Here is a 25,910-nt window from a genome sequence, read left to right on the forward strand (position 1 = left end):
CTGGGGCTCTGTGTTGCTCCAGTTGTTTCCCTGAATCTCTATCTGAAGTGATGAGACAAGTGAATTCGCATGAATGATGAAAGTAGCTGAGGACAGCGTTGCACAGGCCAGTGAATATGCCACTGGGAGTATTCATGAGTCTAAAAACCTCAGGATGTGCAAGAGTTCAGTCAAAACACAGGCTGCGGTGGCTGATCATTTTTTCAACATCTTTCTTCTATATTCTATTTAAAGCTTGTTAACCTGGGGTAAGGATTCATGGTCAAGGTCAAGTGGGATAGCCCTTGGCACAGTATGTTAACAAGAGAAAAGGCTTTTAGTTTGAGTGTGCTGTTACCTACTGCTGAAGAAATGTTTGTGGTTTCCATTGCCTAGAACCAGTTGACAGCAAAAGGTTTTATCAAAGTAAGCTTAGACTGTGAGCAATATTTTTTAAAACCATTAATGCAGAGTTTGTTTGTGTTATACTTACTTGTAAACAAAACGTCATTCTCTACCAGTACGCTGCGTGGAGCTTTTCATGCCACTTTACTGTGCAAATGAATAAGAACTGAAGTTGACATTCTAAGGCAATTTTTACTGCTATATCAGCCTTTTAATTTATGATCTTAAGCACTGATTTACTGTAAACATTCAAAAATTTATGTAATCTCTTTCACAGCTGCAAAAGTTTTTTGAGATATTCTTCAAAAGCAGTTCTCCCCAACAAGCCTTCAACAACATGAAGGAAGCTATAAGCAAACTTCTACTTATAACTGAGGTCTTCAGTGAATCATCTGCCTCAGGATCAAATTCTTTCAATCAGTAAGTGACTTGCAGTGGTCATTGCTATGCTATTGTCAAGATAGCTCCTTAGAAGAGAATAAAAATTGTAGAAGATACACGACTCCTAAAATAGAAAAATCCCCTCTATTCCATATTTCCTTATAAAATAAGGACGTGCTGCATTTATGGAGTAAAACTCTTCAATATCCACAGTGTTTCTAGTTTGTGAAAAGGTTATGATGAATACTTATACTTACACAGATGCTGTGTCCTGATGAAGTGTTTCAGGCAGCACAAATGAACAGAAATCAGTCGCAATTGGGCTAGTCCTAACATATATAAAGCTGTATTTCCCTTCAGTGAGCCTTCTGTCATATGTCAAATATGTAATGTTAGAGTAGCCCAGACGGTTCAGAGCTAGCTGTGGCAGGCAATCTGAACAAGAGACACTGTAGAATGCTTTATGAAATATACCTTATGAAATATACCTAGGCAGCAACAGTTACATTTCTGTGGGTGTTAAGTCATTGTAATCACTTCTATTAGTGTGTTACAGTTCTTACACATAAATCAACCTTTATTATGTAATATTTTTATTAATTAAAATTAATATTTGTTCTATATATGTTATGTCACAACCCTGACATTTTTATGATAAATACTAAATAAGTTACTATTTATTACATTTATATGTTTTATAAAGCTATTTGAGAAGCCAGGTGTTTTAGTAGCAGTAATATAAAGCTCATTATATGACATATGCAAGTTGGGAATAAAGCTTACATTGTGAATGGAGAGGGTAGCGAGGAGGGGAGGAGTGTAACAATAGGGATGGACCTATTTTGACAGTGGTCCAAACTCTAACATTTTTTTACCAATGGGATGGATATCTCTTGTTTATGTAACCCAAGACTTGCTTAGAGCTCCTGGCCCATGCCTTCAAACATCCCCATAGCTGCAGCACAACTCTTTGGCTTCAATGAGCCCAGAGAGTTTTGACATCTATTGCCCTCCAAATGTCTTCAAAGCTCTTGCAGGACCTCATTCTCATCAAAAGGCATTTCCTCCTCCAGCCTAGTTCACCTCCCTCACCAGTTTAAAAGTCAATCATATAAATACACTTTAATATAGCACTGTTTTCATCAGCTCACAATCTGTCTCCATCTATGTTGAATGCTGCTGGCTCTTCTTAGAAATTTTATTTAGTCTGTATCGCATGCTGTCTCTTGACCTATGTGTGTATGTTCTTGTGTGTGTTCTCTGGACCTGTGTGTGAATGTCATTGTAGCATATATAGGGACATGGTTTAGTGGTGGACCTGGCAGTGTTAGGTTTATGGTTGGACTTTATGATCTTAAAGGTCTTTTCCAACCTAAATGATTTTAAGATTCTATATTTCACAACAGTACCTAACCTCACTGAATCTGATTCCTGTTATATTGTATTTCAGATGCAGCCAATGTTTTCAAATGCTAACCTTTGACATTGGATTTGGCACGTCCATATACCCAGTAGTTCTTGAGGTGAGGAAATACACAAATTATTGCTTGACCCAAAAAACTTACACCAAAAAGAACACAGCAGAGAACCCTCTTTGATATGTACTCTCAAATCTCTGAGAAATGTACAAATACATTAATATTAATTTTGCCTAAAACTGGAGAGCTGCTGAGGGAGAAACCAGTTTTTAAGGGACAGAGTTCCTGTGATGAAGTTCACCACACCATTGAAGTGTGCAAACCTTTCTGTTTTAGCATTAAAGGACTATCACTCCAACTGAATATCAGCAAAACAAAATCCATACGAAGCATTGCATGAAAGTAGTGTTAGGTATTAACTGTGCCAGCGCAAAGACGAAGGGACGAAGTTAAAATACCACAACTGGCTTTTAATACAAGTTAAAGTTCTCCATGAATGGTATTGTACTTCTTCAGTTCATGACCTGCTTTGACCTCCACTGTGCTGCCTTCTTCCTGGACGGTCCTCAAGGCCCTCAAAACCAGAGGAATGTGACCTGTGGCATTTGTAGCACTCCTGCCTCAGAACAGCCTGGCCAGAAACAAAAATTGTACTGCTTTCTAGCTGCTTCTCATTACCCCCGTATATACGTATGAATATGTACATACCTAGCTATATAAAATCTTTGTCCATATTTATGATACACAAAAGGAAAAAAAAATTAGTAAATATATCCTGGGAAATTACAGGAGAACACTTTTAAAATTCATCCTCAGTTAAAATCTGTTCAAATTTCTAGTAACTGCAGTCAATCTCTCCATCCTTCACAAAGAAAAGATCCTTTAAATGCAAAGGAAGAATGGACATATGAAAGGAAGTTTGCACAATTTAAAAAATCCATGAAGACAATATCCTTAATTAGTCTGACAAGACTTGTTTAGCTAGTATAAGAAATGTAACACGTCATAACAATTTAATAATTGTATACCAGGCTGTAAAAAAATTCTCCCAGGAGTTACTTAAAAAAACTAAGCATAAACCATAATGTTTACTTGCCTGTATAGTAGTCTCAACCATCAGCCATAATCCATGAATGTACAGTAAATCAGCAGGGTTTAGTAGTTTCTTATGAAAATACAAATTACTCTAAAAAATAATGGTTGATAATTACTATGACATTTGACTTTTAATATTATCCCTTGGAAACTGTAGTATGTACACACCCCTTGTAGCTTGAAGTTATATTTGTGTTTATGCTAAAATACTAATTTATTCATATTTTATAAACAAGACTTTATTAATTGTGTTTATATAGTGTAAAATTTATACTTTCATCTGTAATAACTCCTAAATACCTGAGTTTTGCAAGAGTTACGTTAACATAGAAGCTGATATTCTATTTTTTTAATCAAATTTCAAATCAAACACATGAAAAAAAAGCTCTCACATGAGAATGCAATATTGTACTCTATCCACTGGAGGTCAGCAAACATTGTGGTGTGTTGTTCTGACAGAAAATGTGGTATAGCATTTGTTATATTATAATCCTGTCTGTTTTATTAGTGTTATTATGACTTTCTTTTATAAATAGTTCCAGTTTGGTATATGTGGTTATGAGAAGACTGGACTTGATATTCAAACTATAAATTCTTATATTGTTTTCCAACAGGTGCATGGAAACTTTGACTTTCAAGATGAGGATGAATCAAATATTCAGGACCAAACTTTCAAAGAATTTCTTTTTGAAGATACTTTTAAATTTCTTTTATCTAATGAATCCGCAACATCCAATTTCATAGAAGCTTTACAAAAAATATATGGATCAACTGTGAGCAAGGTAGTTCATTCCACCTTTTTCTTGTTATTAACTATTTGAAAATATTTCATTCTAAATTGTATGCCTTTCTGAAATTGTTGGTGCCAGCTTATAGAGTGAAGGTTTTATTTAATCAAAACTATTTGTTACTGAATTCTGGGGAATAAAACTGTAATTATATTGAACAATAGAATTTTCTTTTATAAAAATTCCACTCTCAAATTATGTCATTCCCCAAAGTACAGTACTTTAAAGATGTATTTAAAACTTCAACAAAGTAATTTCCCCACCATTTTTTTAAATGGTCTTTTTTAATATTCAGGTTTGTGTGTTTTCATAAACCTAGAATTGATTAACTCAGGCAAGTAGATTCATGAGCATCAGAATTAAATTTTGTTTCCTACAACTTTGTGTCTTATTCTGAATGCAAGATCCAATTACTATTTTTTGTGTTTGTAGGATCTGTATAAAGTTTGCGTCACTAGTGAAAACTATTTCTGACAAGCTGGGATCTCCTTTACCAGCATTTCTCTCAGTCTGGGCACTTTTAAGGGTGCATTTCTGAGGAGCCTCCTGCTTGTAAGACTTACAGGAACAATTATCCATGCGACTTTGGCCTCTCAGACAGGTGTGACTAAAACAGGGTCACGGGTTCTAAATTTATGACAGGATAAAGTAGGAAGCCACAGACATATGCACACATACGATAAGATTACCTAAGTCTGTGTTCCGTAGGAGACCAGACCGCATTTCAAACTGTCCACTTCATTGCCTATACAGTCTCTTCCCATGGTAGTTTCTATGGGTACTTTTCTACACAAAGGTAATGCACAGTCTACTTTATTCTAGACTGAGAAATGGGAAGAGCTATCAAGGAGCTGGCTTGACATGACTTTGGATGAGGTTAGGGCAAGTTGAGAGCTGCTGTCACTTGTTCCTTTGATCACCAAATGAATTGGGGTCTAATGAAAGCACATTGCTTTCCATGTGATTTCACCAGAATATGCTGCGCTTTCCTTCATAGGATGGAACTTACCACAGAGATGATGAGCAATGTTTGTCTTTAGAAGAGATAACTTCAATGATTACTTTCATAAAGGAGCTGAAGAGTCTTGGACAATTTGAGCTGGTAAAATAAACAGAGTTTTGTTGTATTGGATACATTTTTTGCGTAACTCTCTTAACATTTCTCCTTCATTACCGTTCTTTGCTGTCTCTGGCACATGTATTAGGCTGGATGGACAGGGAAGCAGAGAGATAGAAGTTATGCTGATTTTGTTTTGGAGGATTTCTGGAATTTAAATTAAAAGAGAGAAAGAAATAAAACAGAGAATTTGAGTTGAGGATTCATTGAAAAGGACAGTTAAAGCAGAAACTGAGACCAGAAAATAGAAAGAAAGGAAAAGGAGGAAAACTATGTAAATGGTTAATGAACTGGTAAGAAAATAGAATGATAATGAAGCAAAGCAGGTGTGAATGGAAGAACTGGAGACAGTATAACACTGAGATTGTGACCAGAGAATAGATATAGATGAAAAAGCAGCAAAAAAAGCAGATGGAATATGTCTTCTTCTTCACACTTCAAGTGAGTTCATTTTTGGAGAAGAATAGAGATGGAGGAATAACAGTCAGTGTCTGTGAACAGGCATGGCAGTTAATGAGGGAAATTACAAGTGTTGGGGAAATAAAAGATCTGCAACTGGATCTGTTGTTCAGAAAGTCTGCATGATATCAGGATTTCTTCTAGACCTCCTGGATGAGTATCAGGGTTGGAGACTGATGAAGCTTTCTGAAGAGCGATTGAGTTGAATAGATCTGGAAGTCGAATCAGAGACAAAGGAGTTAGACTTTCATGTCAATACTCGTAATCCTGATTTGCAAGGCTGGGCAAGACAGTCATTTTCTACACCTGTGGGAAAGAGCATTAATATATATCCATCCGTACACTGTATACTGTCTTCTGATCATTTCTCACTTCTTTGCATTTTACGAATATAATATGTAGTCTCTAATCAGTGTCTCTCTTCTCAGCTTTTCCCTTCTGCTGCACCCAAGATTCAAACATTACTGCGCGACATTTATCACATGGTAGACCCAATGAGGCGGCTTGGTTCAGTCCTGACTGTGCATTGGTTGCTTTCCAGTTTACTTGAGCAATTCCAGTTCATGTCTAAAGAGGCACATACAAATCTTTCAGAATGGTAAGATAGCTATTATATAATATGTTGAGGGTAGTTTTTTAAATTATATTAATTGCAGTAGCTCCAGTGAGCATCATAAAACTTAATCCTTTAGTAGATGTAGGTGGACTTACAAGACTTGAGATGAAGGTCCGTCATCCCATCATGGAGCACTGTCAGCCATTCTGCCAGTAGAGATGTAGCTAGGTTTCTACATAGGACAGTTTTGTCCCTTTGCTTCTCTTTCTAATATAGAGGACTCTGGGTTAAAAAATTAATTGGAGCTACAGTAGATTTTTTCCTAAGAAATATGAAGTAAATTAGATAGGTTGTTTCTGAACAACTGTAGATTCAAAATTAGGCGTGCTTACCAGGGTTCAGACTGTCCTTTAATTTATTCACTGATTAAAAGCAAAACTGTAAAGAAAATATAAAATTCAGGTGAATGTTTTTCCAAAAGGGACTAATAATTTTGAGTGGCTCTAAATTTTCTGTCCAACAAGAGACAGGTCAAAGAGCATAATACTCTGAGAACCTCATTTTAACTCTTTTTGAAAAGCTGGAAAAATATTGTAATGGCAAGGTTAGATCCACTGAGCTTCTGGCAAGAAATTTTAACTTTCATAAGGAGGGAGGGAGGGAGGGAGGGAGGAAGGAGGGAAGGAAGGAAGGAGGGAAGGAAGGAAGGAGGGAAGGAAGGAAGGGAGGGAGGGAGGGAGGAAGGGAAGAAGGGAGGGAAGGAGGAAAGAAAAGAGGGAGTAAGGAATGAATGGAGGGAAGGAGAAAAGTTGTGGTATACTGTAAGTTTAGTATAAAATTTATAAAAATGTGTTTTCTGTGCCCATTATGTCTTGGCTAATGACGTTTCATACACATGTATGCCATACTTCTTTACTGACTACAGGCATATATGATTTTGCAAACAAGGGCTTGGGAACAGAGGCACGTTAGACAGTGTGTGTGCTCCATTCCACTGAGTCTCAAGTTAAATGTGCAAATGACATTATTTTGTACATTTTGCTTGGAGAATGCTGTAGTGACTATATAAGGTGTCTGTAAGATTTCTGAAGTTTTAGTTTTGTTCCTCATTGAATTGGGTGTGGCTTTCAGCAAGTCAATAGCCAACTGTATCTTTGTTTGCTTAGCTATAAAGTGGAGCTTATACTTTACCACCATGCTAGGTAACTGTTTATTAGTGTTTTGAAAATACACAGTTCCATGAATGTGCTAAGTATTATTGTTGTTACTGCCGGCCACTCCATGAAAAGTAACTCAAAGATGCAGCTGCTTGCATTCATGTGTAATCCCTTGCCCTTTTGCCAAAATATTTAGGTTTGCATATCAAAGCATACCAACCTTTAGCAGCTTTCTGTTCTAATCTAAGCTGTGCCACTCACTCACTTTGAGCAAGCCCCTTGGCCTCTTTTTTTTCTTCAAGCTGAACATTATTGTATGTGTATAAATATTGAGAGGTACCAAGACCTTTCTCCAGGGCATAGGCCAATCTGCTTCTTTGCACTGTATTTTTCTGCAATGGCTGAGCTAATAACACTATTCTGTTCATTCACTGTATAAAAAAACGTGTGTTTTGACATTGCTAAATCATAATCTTCCAGTCCTATAGCTACATGCATGTGATGGTGATGCATGTGTCAGATATGCATGTAATTACACTTAATTGCAAGGAAGAAAGAGCTTAGAAGAAGTTACTCCCCAAATAACTCAGGTATGCATTCTCTTTGAGCTTTGATTATCTTTTTTGAGATCCCCAGCTTTGATGAGTTTGTATATCAGAACACTTTTCCTGAATTCCTTCAGTTAAGGCCAGGTTGTTCAGCTGATTTATTTAACAGTTCTTATTTCTCTGACTACACAAAATTGGTATTTCCATTTACAAAATCCAGTGATTTGTATAGCTGACTGTTCAACCAGACAAGATACTTATGGGAAAAATAATAACTTCTGACTTAGGTCTTGTATAGTTATTGTGTTCACTGATCATGAATCCATAGGATGGAGACAGGATTTAAAGAAGTTTCCCGGTCTACTTTTGTTAACTCATTTCATGTACATGACTGGTATCGAAACCTTAAACGGTATTAGTGAACTCTCTGAATTCCTTCCACAGGAGAAGTAAGAACAACTCTGGAAACTCATCTCAAACTATAATGAAATCATTACAGCCTAGGTGAGAATGACCGTCTCAGATGTATTGGTATAACATGACACAGTTCTTTGAAAGTGATGGAGTGGTACTACCTAATGTGCACTGAAATCAATTTTCTGCATTTTTTGTGCACTGTTTTTCAACTCTATGCAGTTTCAACTTGTGATATGACTAAGACGTACATTATTACTGTCTTTTAGAATACGGGCTATGAAGTACCGTGGCAAGTATGTTTGGCTGTGTCAGACAGCAGGGTAGCATGGGATAATCAGATTAGTGAGAAAAGCTAACCCTTCTGTATTTGCATAAGACAAAAGCCTAAGCAGGTCAATAAAGTTGCTAATGCTTTTATGAAATCAACTGATATATTTGGAAAAGTGTTACTAGCTTCCTGTATGCAAGCCCTTTTTTAGGTCAAAACAGAAGCAGCAGCCCTCAAACTGAGTTTGGGTTGAAAATATTTTCTTGGAGTTTAACTTGGTCATGCTCATCACCTGGGCAGTTTGAGAAACAAACTTGGTTCAAACTATGGGGCAGAAGAAGACAACAGCAAGGAAGTCTGGATAACGTCACTGATCTGCAATGGGAGGAATGAGAGAGAGGGAAGGAGGAAAGGAGAGAGACACTTGGGATTAAGTGCCAGGAAACCAATCCCACTCTTGAATCTGCAATTTTGTATTTCTCTTTTGAAGATCAGCACAAGATACTTCATTTGGTGAACCAAATACCCTCATGGAAACTCTGTGACTGAAGCCAAGCAAACACACTACAAAACAGAGAGCTCACACTGCCGGTTAATCAAACACAAAAAAATTGCTAGTGATCACGTCTCACAAAATTACCTCCAGTGGCTCCCCATTTTCAAGCGAGACCTACAAAACATCATCGAAAGAAATAAAATTCGTAACTCTACTGAATACTGAAATATGTTCTCAGTTTTGACTTTATGACCCATTAAAAATTGCACCGTCCACAACTAACACATCCATCGGAGGCCCCAAAAGTGACTAGATTTTTTCCTTTTTATATTTTAATCTTATGAAAGATATGATCTATTTCTGCACATCCTTCATTGCTGTGTCTCTGAATGCTTAGACCATCAGAGCTACATTACTATTGCTGCTGTCAATCCTTTAGCTTTCTCATTTGCTGAATCAGAGAAATTCCTAAAGGACAAGTTCACTGTCAATAGCTTGTGATGTTGTCCTGGTTTTGGCTGGGATAGAGTTAATTTTCTTCTTAGTAGCTGGTACGGTGTGTTTTGGATTTAGTGTGAGAATAATGTTGATTGATAACACGCTGATGTTTTAGTTGTTGCTAAGTAGCACTTATCTTAAGTCAAGGATTTTTCAGTTTCCCATGCTCTGCCAGCAAGCAGGTGCACAAGAAGCTGGGAGGGAGCAGAGCCGGGACAGCTGACCCGAACTAGCCAAAGGGTTATTCCATACCATAGAATGTCAGGCTCAGTATATAAACTGGGGGAAGTTGGCTGGGAGGGGTGGACCACTGCTCGGGCATCAGTCAGCAGGCAGTAAGCAATTGCATTGTGCATCACTGGTTTTTTTCCTTGGGTTTTATTTCTTTTTTTTGTTATATTCCTTTTCATGACTATTATTATTATTATTATTATTATTATTATTATTATATTTTTTTTATTATTGTTAGTATTATATTTTATTTTATTTTACTTTAGTTATTAAACTGTTCTTATCTCAACCCACAAGTTTTACCTTTTTTCGATTCTCCTCCCCATCCCACTAGGAGGGGGAAGGAGTGAGCGAGCAGCTGCGTGGTGCTTAGTTGCTGGCTGGGGTTAAACCACGACAGATGTACACAGCAGGGATCTTTCAAAAGGTACATTCACAAGCAGGCACTCACCTAGGGTACCTGACATACAGTCATTAGTTTCATTAGAGGTAATTGCAAAGTGTGTAGCCAATGCGCACATCTGTGCTTGATAGCTCCTCCAAGATACTAAGTAAATAAGGGGCCACTCATACAGATTAAGGTCCCTTCTTGAGTAACAGCATGTGAAAGAAAGGACTCTGCAGAGTCCAGGATCTCAGCCGCTCCCTGCCTGAGGAAGAACTTCATAACTGTGTCATTCCTCAGTCTCCTGACTGCAAGGAGCTTGGACAAAGGAAGGCTTAATGGTACTGATGAGTAAAAAGCCCAGTCTTCAGCAGAGATAAATCATAGACTCATAGAATCCTTTAGGTTGGAAAAGACCTTTAAGATCATCAAGTCCAACCATTAACCTAGCACTGCCAAGTCCACCAATAAACCATGTCCCTAAGCGTCACATCTACATGTCTTTTAAATACCTCCAGGGATGGTGACTCAACCACTTCCCTGGGCAGCCTGTTCCAATGCTTGACAACCCTTTCGGTGAAGAATTTTTTCCTAATATCGAATCTAAACGCCCCCTAGCCAACTTGAGGTTATTTCTTCTCATCCTATCACTTGTTACTTGGGAGAAGAGACCGACACCCACCTCGCCACAACGTCCTTTCAGGTAGTTGTAGAGAGCGATAAGGTCTGCCCTGAGCCTCCTTTTCTCCAGACTAAACAACCCCAGTTCCCTCAGCCGCTCCTCATAAGACTTGTGCTCTGGACCCTTCACCAGCTTTGTTGCCCTTCTTTGGACATGCTCCAGCACCTCAATGTCTTTCTTGTAGTGAGGCGCCCAAAATGAACACAGTATTCGAGGTGCGGCCTCGCCAGTGCTGAGTACAGGGGGACAACCACTTCCCTAGTCCTGCTGGCGACACTGTAATCTGAGTATTTTTCTGTAAATACAGTAATCTGAGTGTCTTTCTGTAATGTAATTTCTAAATATTACATTTTGATACCCTTCTGTAATTAGAGTTATTATATGTCTCTTAATGTTGTCTGATGATAATTACAATCTCTTTACAGAGTTGACACGTACAGGTCATGCCATTCCTTTGGGAGCCGGGGCTAGCAGTGGTGGTGGCTGCCGCACTCCTGAGGCGTCCTCTGGCTAAACAAAAGTCTGGCATTTTATAGAGTTAAGACATCTTGCTTTCACCTTACAATAGGATTTGGGGCTGGGCAATCAAAAAGGAACAGTGGAGAGAAAAAATGTATTTGACAGGTGTTAAACATTAAAGAAAGAGGGGTGCAAAATGACTTGGAAAACAAACTCTCTAATAGTTTGTTAAGTGCCTCCTTTGAAGTAGGTCATGAATGTGCACGAAATTAGGGCGGTGTCTAGACACTGCAAGCTCAGAACTACATTTTCATGCACACACAGAGACACACGGATCTGCCAGCTGCTTCTTTCCTTATCTTATTGAGATAATGCAGAAATCTCTGATTTATTATTGGACAGTTTACCTCTTACCATGATTGACCTTAATATTGCTTTTAGCAGCTCCTGTTGAAACATTAGTGATGGCTGATTGCACAGAACAATATTGCCACCTCCCTTCCTTGGCACAGACAGTGACACTGTGTCTTTCAAAATCCAAACTGAATGGGCAGCAGTATCTGGGAAGAAACTGTTTTATGAGAACTTCTGCGGAAAACACTGGGAGGAAAACATGTGAAGGCTTCAAGAAATGCTAATGGACCTCTGAAAAGGTCTTATCAGCCAGAGGTCCAGTACATGGATTGGAGAGAAGCCTACTGCCTTTATTCTACTATGCTCCCAAAATGCTATATGAAAGAAAAAATCTGCGGAGTTAGCAATATGGGCACCACTAACATGTTCATGAATTGTTGCAATTGACTTGTCTTTTTTCACTGAGGATTTATATACATACTCTGGATGTTGATCATGTGATTTGTTTTGAATTAGCAAACAAATCAAAACACATAGATGTTCCATTATATGAGTTCATGCTAACGTTGGTACAGATAGTCACCTTGACACAGGCCTTCATTTATATTTAGTTCTTTTTGAACTAAGTCTAACTTTAATGTCAAATATATACAAAAAAGCATCATACAGACAGTTAAGAGAGATGGTTTGGGTTATTTTATTCTTGACTGTATTCACTCTTCCTTTTCCCAGCAATACAACTATGTTTTGAAATTTATTTCTGGTTTTCTTTTCTCATGTGATGTCCTACCATTTATTATGGAATGTGTGTTTTCTGTCACATTCATTCAGGTAATATTGCTAATGCTGGGAGCATGAATCCAGAAGGTTCATCTTTCCATGGAGAATATTAAAATACCATGTGCCCTGGGCTGCCATATAGAAATTTTTGAAAAATATTCCATGGTTTCTGTTCCTTCCATTCATGTAGAAATATGTCTGCTATTGAATTGACAGGAATTCTTCTCAAGAAAATGCGAGTCTTAAGCAGAATGTTCCTTCTGACTTCAGGAAGAATCATGAAGGTAAGGGATCAGAGTAAAGTCTTTTATATATGGTATGTTTTTCCTATTTGTACTACTTCTGACATCATGTATGATTTAGATTACATTGTTTTGCATTCCAGCTGGAAGGTCTTGGCTTACGACATATAAAAGACCAATTTCTTCCTTATCTGTGTAAGTTGTTCTGCTGAGCCCATGAGAAGGGTTCATGAACCTAAAGCAAAGAACTCACACTGAAAAGAATAAAAGTACACTGTATTTTTTATAATTAACACAATAAGAGTTCCTTCTCCTATAGGACTGTGAATCAGGCTTAGAGCAGAAAATTATTAATTGTTTCTGTTTATCTTTCAGGATTGCATTATTCCAGTAAGACTAAAGAAAGACAATGCAGTTATGGTAAGTCAAGGTCTTTCTAGACCACTAAGGGGGAAGAAGAGAGATTACTTGAACAAATTTCTTGGGTTTTTCTGTACAACCTTTCAGTGAATGGAGTGCCTGCGGGCTGTTATGTAAAAAACCAAGGATTTTTAAGTAGCAAGAATGTTTATGAATCACTCAATATTGGGCTATTATGTTAAATAAGCCTCAAGCACAAAGTTAAACATTGCTATGCGTGCATATTAATGTAAGTATTCCGGCACTCATTGATCCCTTGCCACACTTCAATAGACTTTTGCCCCTTATTTCCAAGAACTTTAGCATACATTTGTTCTTGTTGAATAACCTTTAAACTTGTATGGAGTTTAATCAGCCTTGTGTAAGGCCAGTCTTCAGCTCAATGGTGGAGTTTTAAAGAGCTGCTTAAAAGATGCAGAGTTTTTCTAAAATATCTGCTTGTAGGAATATTTAAAGTATATTTAAAGATATGTAAAGATTTAAAATATATTTGTCTTTGGTGGGAGCAATGCTTTCTGCTGCCTCCCTCATTGACAGATGATCTGAGGGGTCGCTTTATAAACGTGAAACAATTGCTCTGTGGCGGAAAATTCTACCCATTGAGCCTCATTTCCCCTCTGTTACTGATCTCATGGTGCCTCCAGAAACTCCTCTGTGTCATTTAGAGGCCAGAAATGCTCCTGGGCTGGCTGACAGGCATCACCATTCTTATTGCATGATATTTTATTTTGAAAATACCTCAATTCATTTTATTTTGAAAATTCCTCCTCATATTTGAGCTAGTAGTGAGACAACCTTTCTAGGTAAGGCATACAGGATCTGCAGAACTGTTTATACTCATCTGTAGGATTTTTTAAAATACCTTCTGTGTGTCAACTTATAAGCCTCTATTCCCCTACAAATCTAGCCCAAATTCTGCTCTTCCACTGGAATAACTTGTTTACATTTTAATCCATGCAAGAAAGTGCTGCAATTGCCCTGTTTTGTCTCTCAAGGCAGATATTTCAAGGTAGAAAAGGCCCACATAGAACTGCTTGCATCCTTTATGACCCTTTTAAGCCATGTTTTAAGCCACAAGATTTTTCAGATATTATAGTAAAAGAGTTTCCTGGCTGGAGTATTTTCTGAAGTACCCAGTTTTAAACACATACTAGAGAATATATGTGGAAAGCAAGTTTTGAATGTGTAGTTATACTGTAAATCTGAATCCAATAAGTTGGATTAAAATATTTGTCATAAGTGGGTTGCCAGCAAATAATTATTCTCATGAGTCATTTGGCAAACACTACGAAATAAAGGATACATTTGAGCAAATAGGATTTGATGGTGGAGATTTCATACACAGGGAAGGAGCTGGAATTTGGTAATTTAGGAATTTTAATAAAACATTCTTCCAGCTGTACTGCAAATGACCCCATGCGTCTAGATATCTCCATGTGACTTGTTCTTATGAACAGTAAGAGTATGTCTAACTTATTTTGATTTTTATTGGCAATTACACACGTACATAAACCCTGTACACAGGCTGGTACCTAAGTAGGTTATGAATTTTGGCCTAACTCTTCTTTAAGTTTCAGTTAACCAACTGGAGGCAGGATCTCCCAGGCCTGATCCTTGCATTTTCAAAGGCTTACTCAGACTTTGAGTTTTGTGACTCTGACTAGAGTCATTGGGCACTGAATGATTAAAATCCCTCCAGGGTCTAAAAATTTCTCTCAAGTGCCAATACAAACTCCATTAAGACCTTGCAGCAGGATTATCAGTCTCAGAGTGACCAGGCATTAAAAATCTTGCCACTGTACATGTTATCAATCTGCCAGAAGTTGCATGTTACTTAAAAATGTTCATACATTTCACAGTTTTTTCTTTGATGCCTTCTTGGAACAGATAAAGATACCCTATCTCATATCAGGCAGATCTTCATCAGTCCGCAGCTGGACTTGAATCCTCAATTTAACCCAAAGATCAAAGAATACTACGCAGAAGTCCCATTCGACATGGTGACAGTGAAGATAGGAGCAGAACCCTCTAACTGTCAATGCCAAGTACACCTTGACGAGAAGAAAGGGCCAAGGTATGAGCGACAAAATATGACTGTAAAAACTAAAAGTGTCCTTAACTTTGGAAATATGTCAGAATATTACAGCATTGTTTTGTGTTTCCAAAAGCACAGAATGCCTATAGATCAGTCACAGGAAAGTCAGAAGGAGTTCAACACTCAGAAATCTGTATTTATTTGTCAATGTCCTGAAGGCAATGGTAATATGTTCTCAAGCCATAATTAACCCTAGCTTTACGGAGTACACAGTTGCTAGCATCTCCCCCAGCTTCTCCAGTCACTGACAGCATCAAAACTGGGTGGGAACAGATCATCATTACACTGCACACAGCAGACAGCAACGAATTGGAGCTTTTGTATCCAGGCCTTGATTTTGCACTGTAGCCTAAGCTACTGCCCTGCTGGGCTTGGTCCCTCTGCTTACATGGATCAGAGTAGGGCAGCTGGGATCAAACGAAGAAATAAGTTCAAGTTTACTCATTCAGAATGATCCATTTTTGTCAGAATTATGTTATAAGGGATTGTCATAGAATCATAGAATCCTTTAGGTTGGAAAAGACCTTTAAGATCATCAAGTCCAACCATTAACCTAGCACTGCCAAGTCCACCAATAAACCATGTCCCTAAGCGTCACATCTACATGTCTTTTAAATACCTCCAGGGATGGTGACTCAACCACTTCCCTGGGCAGCCTGTTCCAATGCTTGACAACCCTTTCGGTGAAGAATTTTTTCCTAATATCCAATCTAAACGCCCCCTGGCACAACTTGAGGTTATTTCTTCTCATCCTATCACTTGTTACTTGGGAGAAGAGACCGACACCCACCTCGCCACAACGTCCTTTCAGGTAGTTGTAGAGAGCAATAAGGTCTGCCCTGAGCCTCCTTTTCTCCAGACTAAACAACCCCAGTTCCCTCAGCCGCTCCTCATAAGACTTGTTCTCTAGACCCTTCACCAGCTTTGTTGCCCTTCTTTGGATGCGCTCCAGCACCTCAGTGTATTTCTTGTAGTGAGGGGCCCAAAACTGAACACAGTATTCGAGATGCGGCCTCGCCAGTGCTGAGTACAGGGGGACGATCACTTCCCTAGTCCTGCTGGCCACACTATTTCTAATACAAGCCAGGATGCTCTTGGCCTTCTTGGCCACCTGGGCACACTGCCGGCTCATATTCAGCCGGCTGCCGACCAACACCCCCAGGTCCTTTTCCAATGGGCAGCTTTCCAGACACTCTTGCCCAAGCCTGTAGCATTGCATGGGGTTGTTGTGACCCAAGTGCAGGACCCAGCACTTAGCCTTGTTGAACCTCATACAATTGGCCTCGGCCCATGGATCCAGCCTGTCCAGATCCCTCTGAAGAGCATTCCTACCCTCCAGCAGACCAATACTCCTGCCCAGCTTGGTGTCATCTGCAAACTCACTGAAGGAGCACTTGATCCCCATGTCCAGATCATTGATAAAGATATTAAACGGAACCAGCCCCAACACTGAGCCCTGGGGAACACCACTTGTGACCATCCACCAACTGGATTTAACTCCATTCACCACCACTCTTTGGGCCCGGCCATCCAGCCAGTTTTCTACCCAGCAAAGAGTACACCCGTCCAAGCCATGAGCAGCCAGTTTCTCCAGGAGAATGCTGTGGGAAATGGTGTGAAAGGCTTTACTAAAGTCCAGGTAAACAACATCCACAGCCTTTCCCGCATCCACTAAGTGGGTCATCTTGTCATTCAGCAAGAATCCCAGCTTATCTGATCTTTTAAAGAAGTATAAAGCTGGAGGATAGGGGAGAGAGCAAAAATCATCACTAAACATCAGGTTTGAGGACTCATCCACAATCATCCATGATGTTTAATTGATACTATGATCCCTGGCACAGCTTTGGCTTTCCCAACCAGCTCTCTCACAGACAGCAGCATGTGCCAGGGACAATCCCAATAGGCATTTTGGGCATGACCTGGTTTTGGATGTTGGGAGGGACAAAAAGTGTTTCTTTATCTGAGTCAGGTACCTCAGAACCAGAGAACTGGCCTGTGTACGTACTAGCCATTAGTGAGTGGATAAAAGGGAGAGCAGGGACAATGATTTGCTTGGGAGGAAGAATCGTTAACTGTTAGAGAGCTAGCTTTGCTTCATGGCATGAAGCGCCTATGCAACACACTATCTTTTGACTGACTGTGAAGCAGATGCTTTGACCTAGAACGTCTGCTAATAACCAGACAGTCTGTACAGTTGTTACTGATCTAATGCCTAATATGCTTCCTGTATTTTCAATAAGAAATTAGTCTTCATTTATAATTTCAAAAGAAACTCCCGTAAATTTTTTCCACCCAACTTTTTAGTGTTAATGTTAACCACCTTGGCAGTCAACACAGATACATGCAAAAAATTTAAGAGATTTCTTCCTTGTAAAAGGAAAACAGAATAGCAATATGTACTTTACACTGAAAAGTAAAAGCCCTGGATGTACAGGCTCTGTGTCTTTCAGCATTTCTCATTTCCTGGCCAAGGGAAGAAGAGCACAGTCCAGCTTTGCTCTTATCTGTCACTCTGAGCAGTTTATCTGGGACTCCATCACATTTGGCTAGTGGACAACTTCAATGGCTAGCTGGCACCTCTGATCTTTTTTGTCTCCCTGCTGACTTCACCATGAACTTGGACCTGCCAGGAATTATTGTCCCTAGTGGCTTCACTCACAGATTTCATGTCAGAATTGTTGCTGCTGCCACTGAAGCTGTTTTCACTAAGTTTCACTGTCAGTATTTTGTCTTCCAGAAAGAATTGTAAATTGTTACAAATCTTATTTCACACTGTTTTTTATTTAAAACCATATGTATTTTGTAAGAGAAAGAACATGTTAGAAATAGAAGCCTCAAGGAGCAAGTAAAGTTTAGCTGCCATAGATAAAGCAGTGTAAATCTTTGTTTCTTTAGTGTTTATTCCACTTCTTTCCTGTTTTGCCTTGCAGCATTGCTAACTACCCCCTTGGCCTTGGATTGAACAAAGTCATCATTCTCATAACAGATGATTCGCAGCCAAGCCCTCAGGTTGTGAGCAGCTACAAAATCACAATTTATCGAGAAGACCGCCCTAGTCTGCCTTTGTTTGATGACTATATGATGTGTGGGTTTGTGCAGGTATTGTCTCTATATTCTTTTGCTGTACAAATTAATAGTGAATTTAACTGGTTTCTGTTCATCCAGTGGTATAAATTAGGAGACATGGGCCAAAGCTGGTGCAGAGTCAGTTTTGGTGAGATTAGAATCTGAGTTCTAAATGCTATAATTGTATGAAATACAGCATTTACACAACATTTTGGATATAAAAAGAAGTCCAGCATAAGTACCTGTTACAGTTACCATATATTTGAGAGCTCCAGGTTAATTAATCCTTACTTTGGTCAGCCAAAACCTTACCCATCAGAGAGCTGTTGTTTGCTTGTGAGAAAACAGTCCCTCTGTACCACGCGGTGGGCAGACTGCAGTTTTCGTAACTATCTATGACATTGGAGCCATGGAAATCCTTTTACCAGGAAAGATATTTATGATGACAGTGTGTTTATCAGTGTTCAAGACAAATGCTGCTAGATAATTTATGAATGAAAAGTATTTATTCTAGAAGACCAACAAACACAATGGAAAAAACCCACTGATGATTCCGAAGGAAGGGATGATTGTTGATGATTGTTGCTTACATCACATTTATCCAAATATAAGTTTGGGAATGCAAATAAATTACTCCTAACAAATAACAATCCTTAGGAAGCAGTGGGTCTCTTGAATGAAAAAAAGGGTGAGAGTTGGTCTGATAGGGCTAAAAAGGGGTGGGGAAGGGTAGCTTGGGCTGAATTAGACACAAAATTAGAAGAAAGATAACAAAAGAAAGGAACAGTGAAGATTTCAGTTAGTGAAACTATTGTGATAAAGATATTCTTCCTAAGATAGAAAACTGGGGACACAGGCTGGAGCAGAGCTGTCTGGATTCCGAAGTTTGAGGACTAAACGTTGGTACTTGATATGGTGGGCAAAGATAAGCCAGTCGATTCAAAGAGGGAAGTGACATAGTGAAAGATAATCAAGGGCAGTGCTTTTGTCTGTGGGATTTTAGGCAGATTAAAAGGTTTGGTGGGTTCATTCTAAATATTAGAGCATCCAGGAGGAATATATTTCGTCACAATTAATTCTGCAACCAAGAAGCAGGATTTTCAAAACCATAGTGTCGAAATTGTCATCCATGTTCATGTCAAATGTCTAATCCTATCTTTATTTATCTTCTTTATGAAGTTCTTTATATATCAATATAACCTTTTCTTAAAACTTATTTCCCTTCTCCAGTTTCTTTCTATATGCTGCAGAAGAGGTTGGGAGACCAGGGTGGGAGAAGGCAGAGCATTTTATGTGATGGGACAGATCAAGAGGGATTTTTTTTTCTTGTGGAGAAATAAGCACTGGGGCTTAAAACAGGAGCCAAAGAGATTATAAATGTTGATAGCAAATTGTATGTTGACAATAATTATCTCAATCTGCAAATCAGAACTGTCAGAGAAAATGTATGTAGTAGTCATAGCCTACTGAGTGCTGATCTGAATACCTGATTATGGTGTTGTCTGGCCCTCTACCTATTCTTTGTCTCTTCTCTTACACTTATCTTACAAGCTCAAAAGGTCAAGGACCATCTTCTTGCTCTTTGTACTGGCTCAGCACCAGATCTGGTAGTTGCTACAGTAAAACAAATAAGAATAAACACATATAATACCTAAGATTTCAGTTTAGGTGTACAGCAATTTGCCTGACACCTTAGGTGTGAATTAGTATGAAAAGGAGAGCAGCAATAGGTTGAGCTGGAGTTGTATTACTAGGAGAACACACTGGCTGGAAAGATGTGAGGAAAGTTCCTCTTGTTGCCCAATTTGGGGCATGTATCTGGGTGTAGGAACAGGAATTCAACCTCATACACATCCTCCCACACTAGAGTTTACACTGTTGTTAATGTTTTATGATAGCATTTATGAGACTGAGTATGAGTCTTTGAAGCACTGTGAACGCAAAGAGATCTAGAATGATAAAAATGAAAAGTGTTTTAGAAGTTTCTTTTGATTGAGCTTGGTTTTCTGCTCATCGTGAATAACTGCTCTCTAGTTAATATAATCGTTCAGAGCTAGGGAGGACTTCAGGAGTTTAGAGTACAAATGAGATGAAAAGCATTCTTGTGGTATCTAATAAGGGCTGTGAAGATACAGTATGAGATTCTAAAACAGCATTTTTTTTAGATATGTTAAAGGCAAACTTATCAGAGAGTGCATTTAAAAAACAAACGAAGGCTGGAGCTGGAGATAGAAATGGCATTCTAAAACACTCAGAAGCCTGCATTTTTTTCCCTTTTCCCTATTTGCTAGAACAGAATTTATTGCCTTTTGCTTAGAGTGATGTTTTTTATCAATAGAAAACTCAGGTCTTAAATAGCATCATTACATTCTGCTTTACATACCAGAGAACATTATGCACTCTTGCAGGGCGGGTTAATACACCCTGATCAATGGCATGAACGCTTGTTCTCTTAGTAACAAGACACCTGTTTTAGGAGCAAAAGAATAAATACAGCGTGAACTGATGGAGTCTCCTTTGGACACTTGACTAGGCACAACTGGGATCACACATGGGGAGAGAAAGGTCACTGACAGTGGTGTGGTCTTTCTCACAGAAGGCTTCAGTTAAAATTCTAATCCAGCAACTTTTTTCCTGACTTTCTTTTATGTTTAATCCCATTAGGTTATTCAGGTTTCACTGCAAGATGATACTATAAGGAAGGTTACAATAAAAAGACAGAGTGCGGGATGTTGTTTCCAGTCTTCTAACAATTCTCATGCAGTTGAATAATCCTGGATTAATTTCAAGGCTATTGAGATAAGAAGTGTGTGGTTCCAAGACTTGCAGCCCCTAAAAGGGGAAAAAATATTGTCCTCTCTACTTTTTGATAGCAGCTATAATATCCTCATTAAAACCAAATTAGTAAGGGATAAACTGTGGCATCACCACAGCACCTTCAGCAGCTTTGGTTGCCTTTCATTGTGTGTTCTGCATTCTGGCAGTATTGCTTGGACTTGCAAATAGAGAGGTTATTGGTTTGTGCTTTAACTTAATTTTGTGCAATTGTTGACAATATTTGAATTAAGTGTCCCTGAGAGAAGTGGTGCCATTTCATTATCACCTGTGAAGCTGTGATACCAAGATAGGCAGAATACAAAGCAAGCAGCAAAAAACAGTGAGCTCTTAAGACAGGGTTATCAGCTTTACCCTCGAGTGAAAGATCCCAGACTACGTACACACTGTCCTAAAGGACAAAATATTTTATTCATTCTTGCACTCCCCATTATCTTTAAAATGCAAACAGATTTATCTATGCCTCACTCAAAATGTGTGGATGCTACCTCTTTGATTGTTAATTGTTGCCTAGTTGCAATCATGGAAAGTAACTGGTGATGTGCTTAGGGAACCTTGTTTGACACTGTGAACTTTTGTACCTCTAGTGTTCTGCTGCCACATGTTTTGGGTTTGGGTTTTTTGTTTTGATTTGTTTTGTTTTGTTTTGTTTTTAATTTTAGTAATACAGTTATTTATTTGGTTTTGCATTTGCATTGTGAGTAATGAATAGCTAATGTTATATTTTGTAGCCATAGTGTGTATCATTCGCTTTGTCTGTGCATTTGCACAAAATGTGAGAGAGTACTTTCCAGAATCAGTGCAGTGCAGTGGGCTGATGCTCTGGCTGTCCTACAGCTTTCTGAGGTCTGAGAGAACGGACTTACAGGGGAACAGCTTAAAAACTTAAAAAAAAAAAAAAAAAAATTAAAAATTCTTAAGTGCTATTATCTCTTATATTTTTATAAACTGGTTTATCATATTCATTTCCTAGAGTCCAGACAGCATAAGAAGTCCGACAGAGCTGATAATGAGATACTGTTATAGCATTGCTGACTGTGAAACACCAAATGGCTGCAATGAAGCTGGCAACAAGATGCCAGCAACAAGACTTTTTGTCTACTAAACTTCTGTTGATGAAAAAGCAATTAAGACCTAGGCCTAATATAATAACTATATTTAACTTTACTATAGTCTTTGAGGGGTAGAGATGAGAAAACCCTTTAGAAAGGAAGAAGCCTTTAAAAAAAAAAATCAAAGTACTTTCATTTTTTTGTTATGTAAGATATGAGAATACTTATATTTTTTTCAGCTCAAGTTATAAATTTCCCAAGGAAAATAAAATGTTTTTACTTCATTTTCAACTGTGTTCTATTACAGTTACAATGCCTTTCATACCAGACAGTACAAGTAAAAACTGTCAATTATAGAAACATGAATGAACTCTTTGCCTAGTGCTTTCATCCAAAGATTTCAAAGAACCTTGCAAATATTAAATAGTATTCATAAAATAAAAAGAAAAAAAAAAAGCTTAGGAGAGAAACAAAGATCTTGTCCTGTAGTAGGACAGGCTTGAAGCACATTAGTCTCTTCTGTATTTCCCATTAGCTGCATTAGATTCAGTGTGACCCCCATTACAAACCACCCACCTCTGCTGTCCTTAGGACATTGCAGATGCCATGTGCAGACTCAGGTTTTGCAGTGCTTGTTGTAGCAGCATCTAACCTTCTTGGCAGTTCTGGGTTTGAGTGTCTTGCTTGAAAACGCACAGGAAGTGCTTCTCTGGAACTGAATATACAGCCTAATTTTATCAGCAACCAGACTGTATCCTATTTGCAAAGTTAGCTTACTTCCCTTTCAGAGAATAAAAGAATATCCATTATAGGAGCAATCATGCATTGCATTCTTTAGTTTTCTCAGATCTAGAGCTGGTGAGGATTGTTTTCAGTGGTTTTGAATTTTTCAGAAAACACCAAGAAATGCTGCAAACTTAAAAAAAAATAGTTTGAATCCATTTTTCTTCCTTTTTCTGTTTTTTTAAAGCGTTCTGATTATGGACAAAAAAGATAAAGAAAAGCATATGCTTTCTTCAAAAGAAGATGTTTTGATTCTCAGAGGGTTATTTGATTAAAAGAGATTAAAATTCGAAATTTATATTGGCATAACTGTTAAGTAGAGATTTTAGCTATTGTGCAGTCCAGAATACTAACTCTGTTTTCAAGGAGGGAGTGGCTGGGACAAGGAAAAAGCCCACTCATTATTAGATCTGAAATACTCAAGCCTATACTCTAAGTTTTCTTCAGAAACACTGGTGAGAGCATAGTATGACAGTAATTTTTTCCAGGAGCAATGCCAACTTAAGCATCCCTTTCCCTGCCTGCAGCTACTCATGAACCAGATGGGAGAATTTTTTTTTAAACGGACTAGTTTCTAGGATAATGTTCCCAATCTCTCTATGTGAATACAAGGGAAGGGGTAGGGGCAGGGGCAGGAATGAGCAGCTGGGCACAGAAGAGTGGTAGTGGGTGCTGCTTAAGGCAGCTTTTGCTTTCTTCGTGGAAGCAATTAACATCGAAGTGGGGTTTAAAGCTCTTGTGAGTGAATAGTTATAGCTGTGCAGGAAGAAACAGAGACCTGGTTTTAAGTGAGCAGGAGATTCATGTTCAGAAATCGTAGAAGTTTATGGGTGAAAACACACAAAACACTAGAAGTATATTTGCATTGCTATTAATCTATTAAATAAAACATAAATTTTGGGGGGTTTTGTGTACCTGCAATCCACTCACCAGGAAAGACAAAGCAGTATTCACATAACCTTGAGGAGCAAATATGTAGCAAACTGAATACATTGTTAAACTGGAGGCATTTTAGATGAAAGCCACAAAATGATTAGAGAGCTAGTACAGAGACTGCCATAAAAAGAGAGGTGAGAGCTTATATCTTCAACTGCTGTATGTCAACATGGTTCAATTAATTTCAGGGGAGCAATTCCAAATTACACTGATGGAGTACCTGTCCTGACAGAAACATATGGCTGAATTCTCTTCCATTATATATGCCAGGCAATGTTCTGAGTGAATTCACTTGCATAAAACTGCTGAAATTGTTAGTGATTTTCCTAAATATTCATGGTCAAACAACAGCTCAGGAAAACCTAAAAACTATTTGAAAGGGTTTTAAAGTGTTTAAAGATCAAGGGACGTATAATCACCATTCACTGCAAGTACAAAGTGAACAAGCATCTAAATCTAATAGCACAACTTGGTGCTTCTAAAAAGTGTATTTATGAAGATATAGAAGGTAGAAGTGTAAATAATAAATACACTGCGGTAATTTGCAAGTGGAGGGTTAATTTCTGTGTGTACCTCAGAGCAAAATGTTTTGTAGAGTCAGCATATTCTGGCTTTGTCAACATCTATACCATTGGGGAGAGAAGGCTTGCCACGTTTTCTTAATTATAACAAAGATTTTTGTGGTGATTTAAAGCATTGCTTTGTAGATGAGTCAGAGGAACAATTAGCCATTGTGATTGATCTTCTTTACATTTATGCTGTTCTGTGCTGAAGTCCTTTTGGATCTCAGCATCAGAGATGTGGTTGCTAGGCTGGTATCTTGATCAGCGGCCACTATCTGCTGCTTTAAGGAAAGGTCTCAAAAGCTCAACAGAGCATAGATCTGTCCTTTGGGGGAATTAATATAATGCTCTGGGTTTTCTCTAGAAATCAAACACTCACTTCTTTCACCTACACAGTTGAATTCATACATAGTCTGCACTATCATCTGGTAATCACGGGTTCCCATAGTCACTGTTCACTGTCAGACATCTGCCAGGCTCTGAACAGGCCATAGAGAGAAAATGGGCACAACGAGGGCATAAGGTGGGAAGAACCAGCAAAAGAATGAGGTTGGCTGTGCTTCTACTTAGGCCTCTCTTTCTCTAAGCATGGAATGAAAATTTGCTTTACAGTTTCATCCTGTATCTCCAGGAGGCTGTGCCTGACTAGGACCATCATTATACTCTGCAGCATTTTGGGGGTGCCACATTACAGAGCCCAAACTTTGAGGCTCAAGTCCATGTCGGGTCCAGCTGCCTGGAGAAAAGCATATAGCTTTTCAGTTTGCTGCATTTTGCTTACACTCCTGATTTTATATTAATTGTGCTTAGTCTTCTCTATATAGCTAAGTTTCCTGTTTAACATGTGATGTAAGATTGATACCAGATACCCTCCAGGAAACGTCTCCAGCATATCAGGCAGAGACTGAAGAGAGCGGATGTTTCCATGCGGCAGCTACATTTGTCATTATTACGATGCATTGTGCACGGGAAATGGTGTGTTACACAGATCACTGATGGATAACTTGCCACCAGTGCTTTGAGACAATCCATGTGAATGCTGATTCAGTAATTCAACAATTTTAAGCCAATAATGACTGAGATGACACCAACAAACTAGTTTTATGATCATTAGCCAGAGGAAGTATTAGGTTGCTATAATAATTAGCCCCTGAAGAGACAGAAATTTTTAGGCAGCTTTCAGCCTTCATTTTTCCTATGCTCCCTTTCCTTAGGCAGCACTCTTGGAGTTAAGAACTTCCTAAATCAGGAATGATATCACTCTTCATCACCACCGAATTTACTGACACCAGCTAGTGTTGTTTGTAGCACCTCCTACTTCAGCAATGGAAAATTTAGTATCTCCTCCCCTTCCTTTCCCTCTTTTGTGTGTTCGCAGTTTAGCACAGTCTTACTAGGAACATCCTACCATCCTAGACACTCAGTTAGGTGACTCCTGACTTGAA

At 38.6% G+C, this 25,910-nt stretch overlaps 1 protein-coding gene across 1 annotated transcript in view; it reads left to right on the forward strand.

Moving 5' to 3' along the window:
• The window catches only part of CPED1 (cadherin like and PC-esterase domain containing 1), a 158,605-nt gene that overhangs the window by 68,217 nt on the left and 64,478 nt on the right, over positions 1-25,910 (forward strand). Inside the window, exons 7-16 of the mRNA XM_050903592.1 lie at positions 662-804; positions 2,216-2,288; positions 3,893-4,060; positions 5,064-5,168; positions 6,071-6,240; positions 8,348-8,407; positions 12,690-12,757; positions 13,091-13,135; positions 15,023-15,209; positions 18,161-18,329. Of these exons, the coding sequence (XP_050759549.1) occupies positions 662-804; positions 2,216-2,288; positions 3,893-4,060; positions 5,064-5,168; positions 6,071-6,240; positions 8,348-8,407; positions 12,690-12,757; positions 13,091-13,135; positions 15,023-15,209; positions 18,161-18,329 (1,188 nt within the window). The remainder of the gene's footprint in view (positions 1-661; positions 805-2,215; positions 2,289-3,892; positions 4,061-5,063; positions 5,169-6,070; positions 6,241-8,347; positions 8,408-12,689; positions 12,758-13,090; positions 13,136-15,022; positions 15,210-18,160; positions 18,330-25,910) is intronic.

This window comes from Gymnogyps californianus, chromosome 1 (genome assembly GCF_018139145.2).
Source record: "Gymnogyps californianus isolate 813 chromosome 1, ASM1813914v2, whole genome shotgun sequence".
Taxonomy (NCBI): domain Eukaryota; kingdom Metazoa; phylum Chordata; class Aves; order Accipitriformes; family Cathartidae; genus Gymnogyps; species Gymnogyps californianus.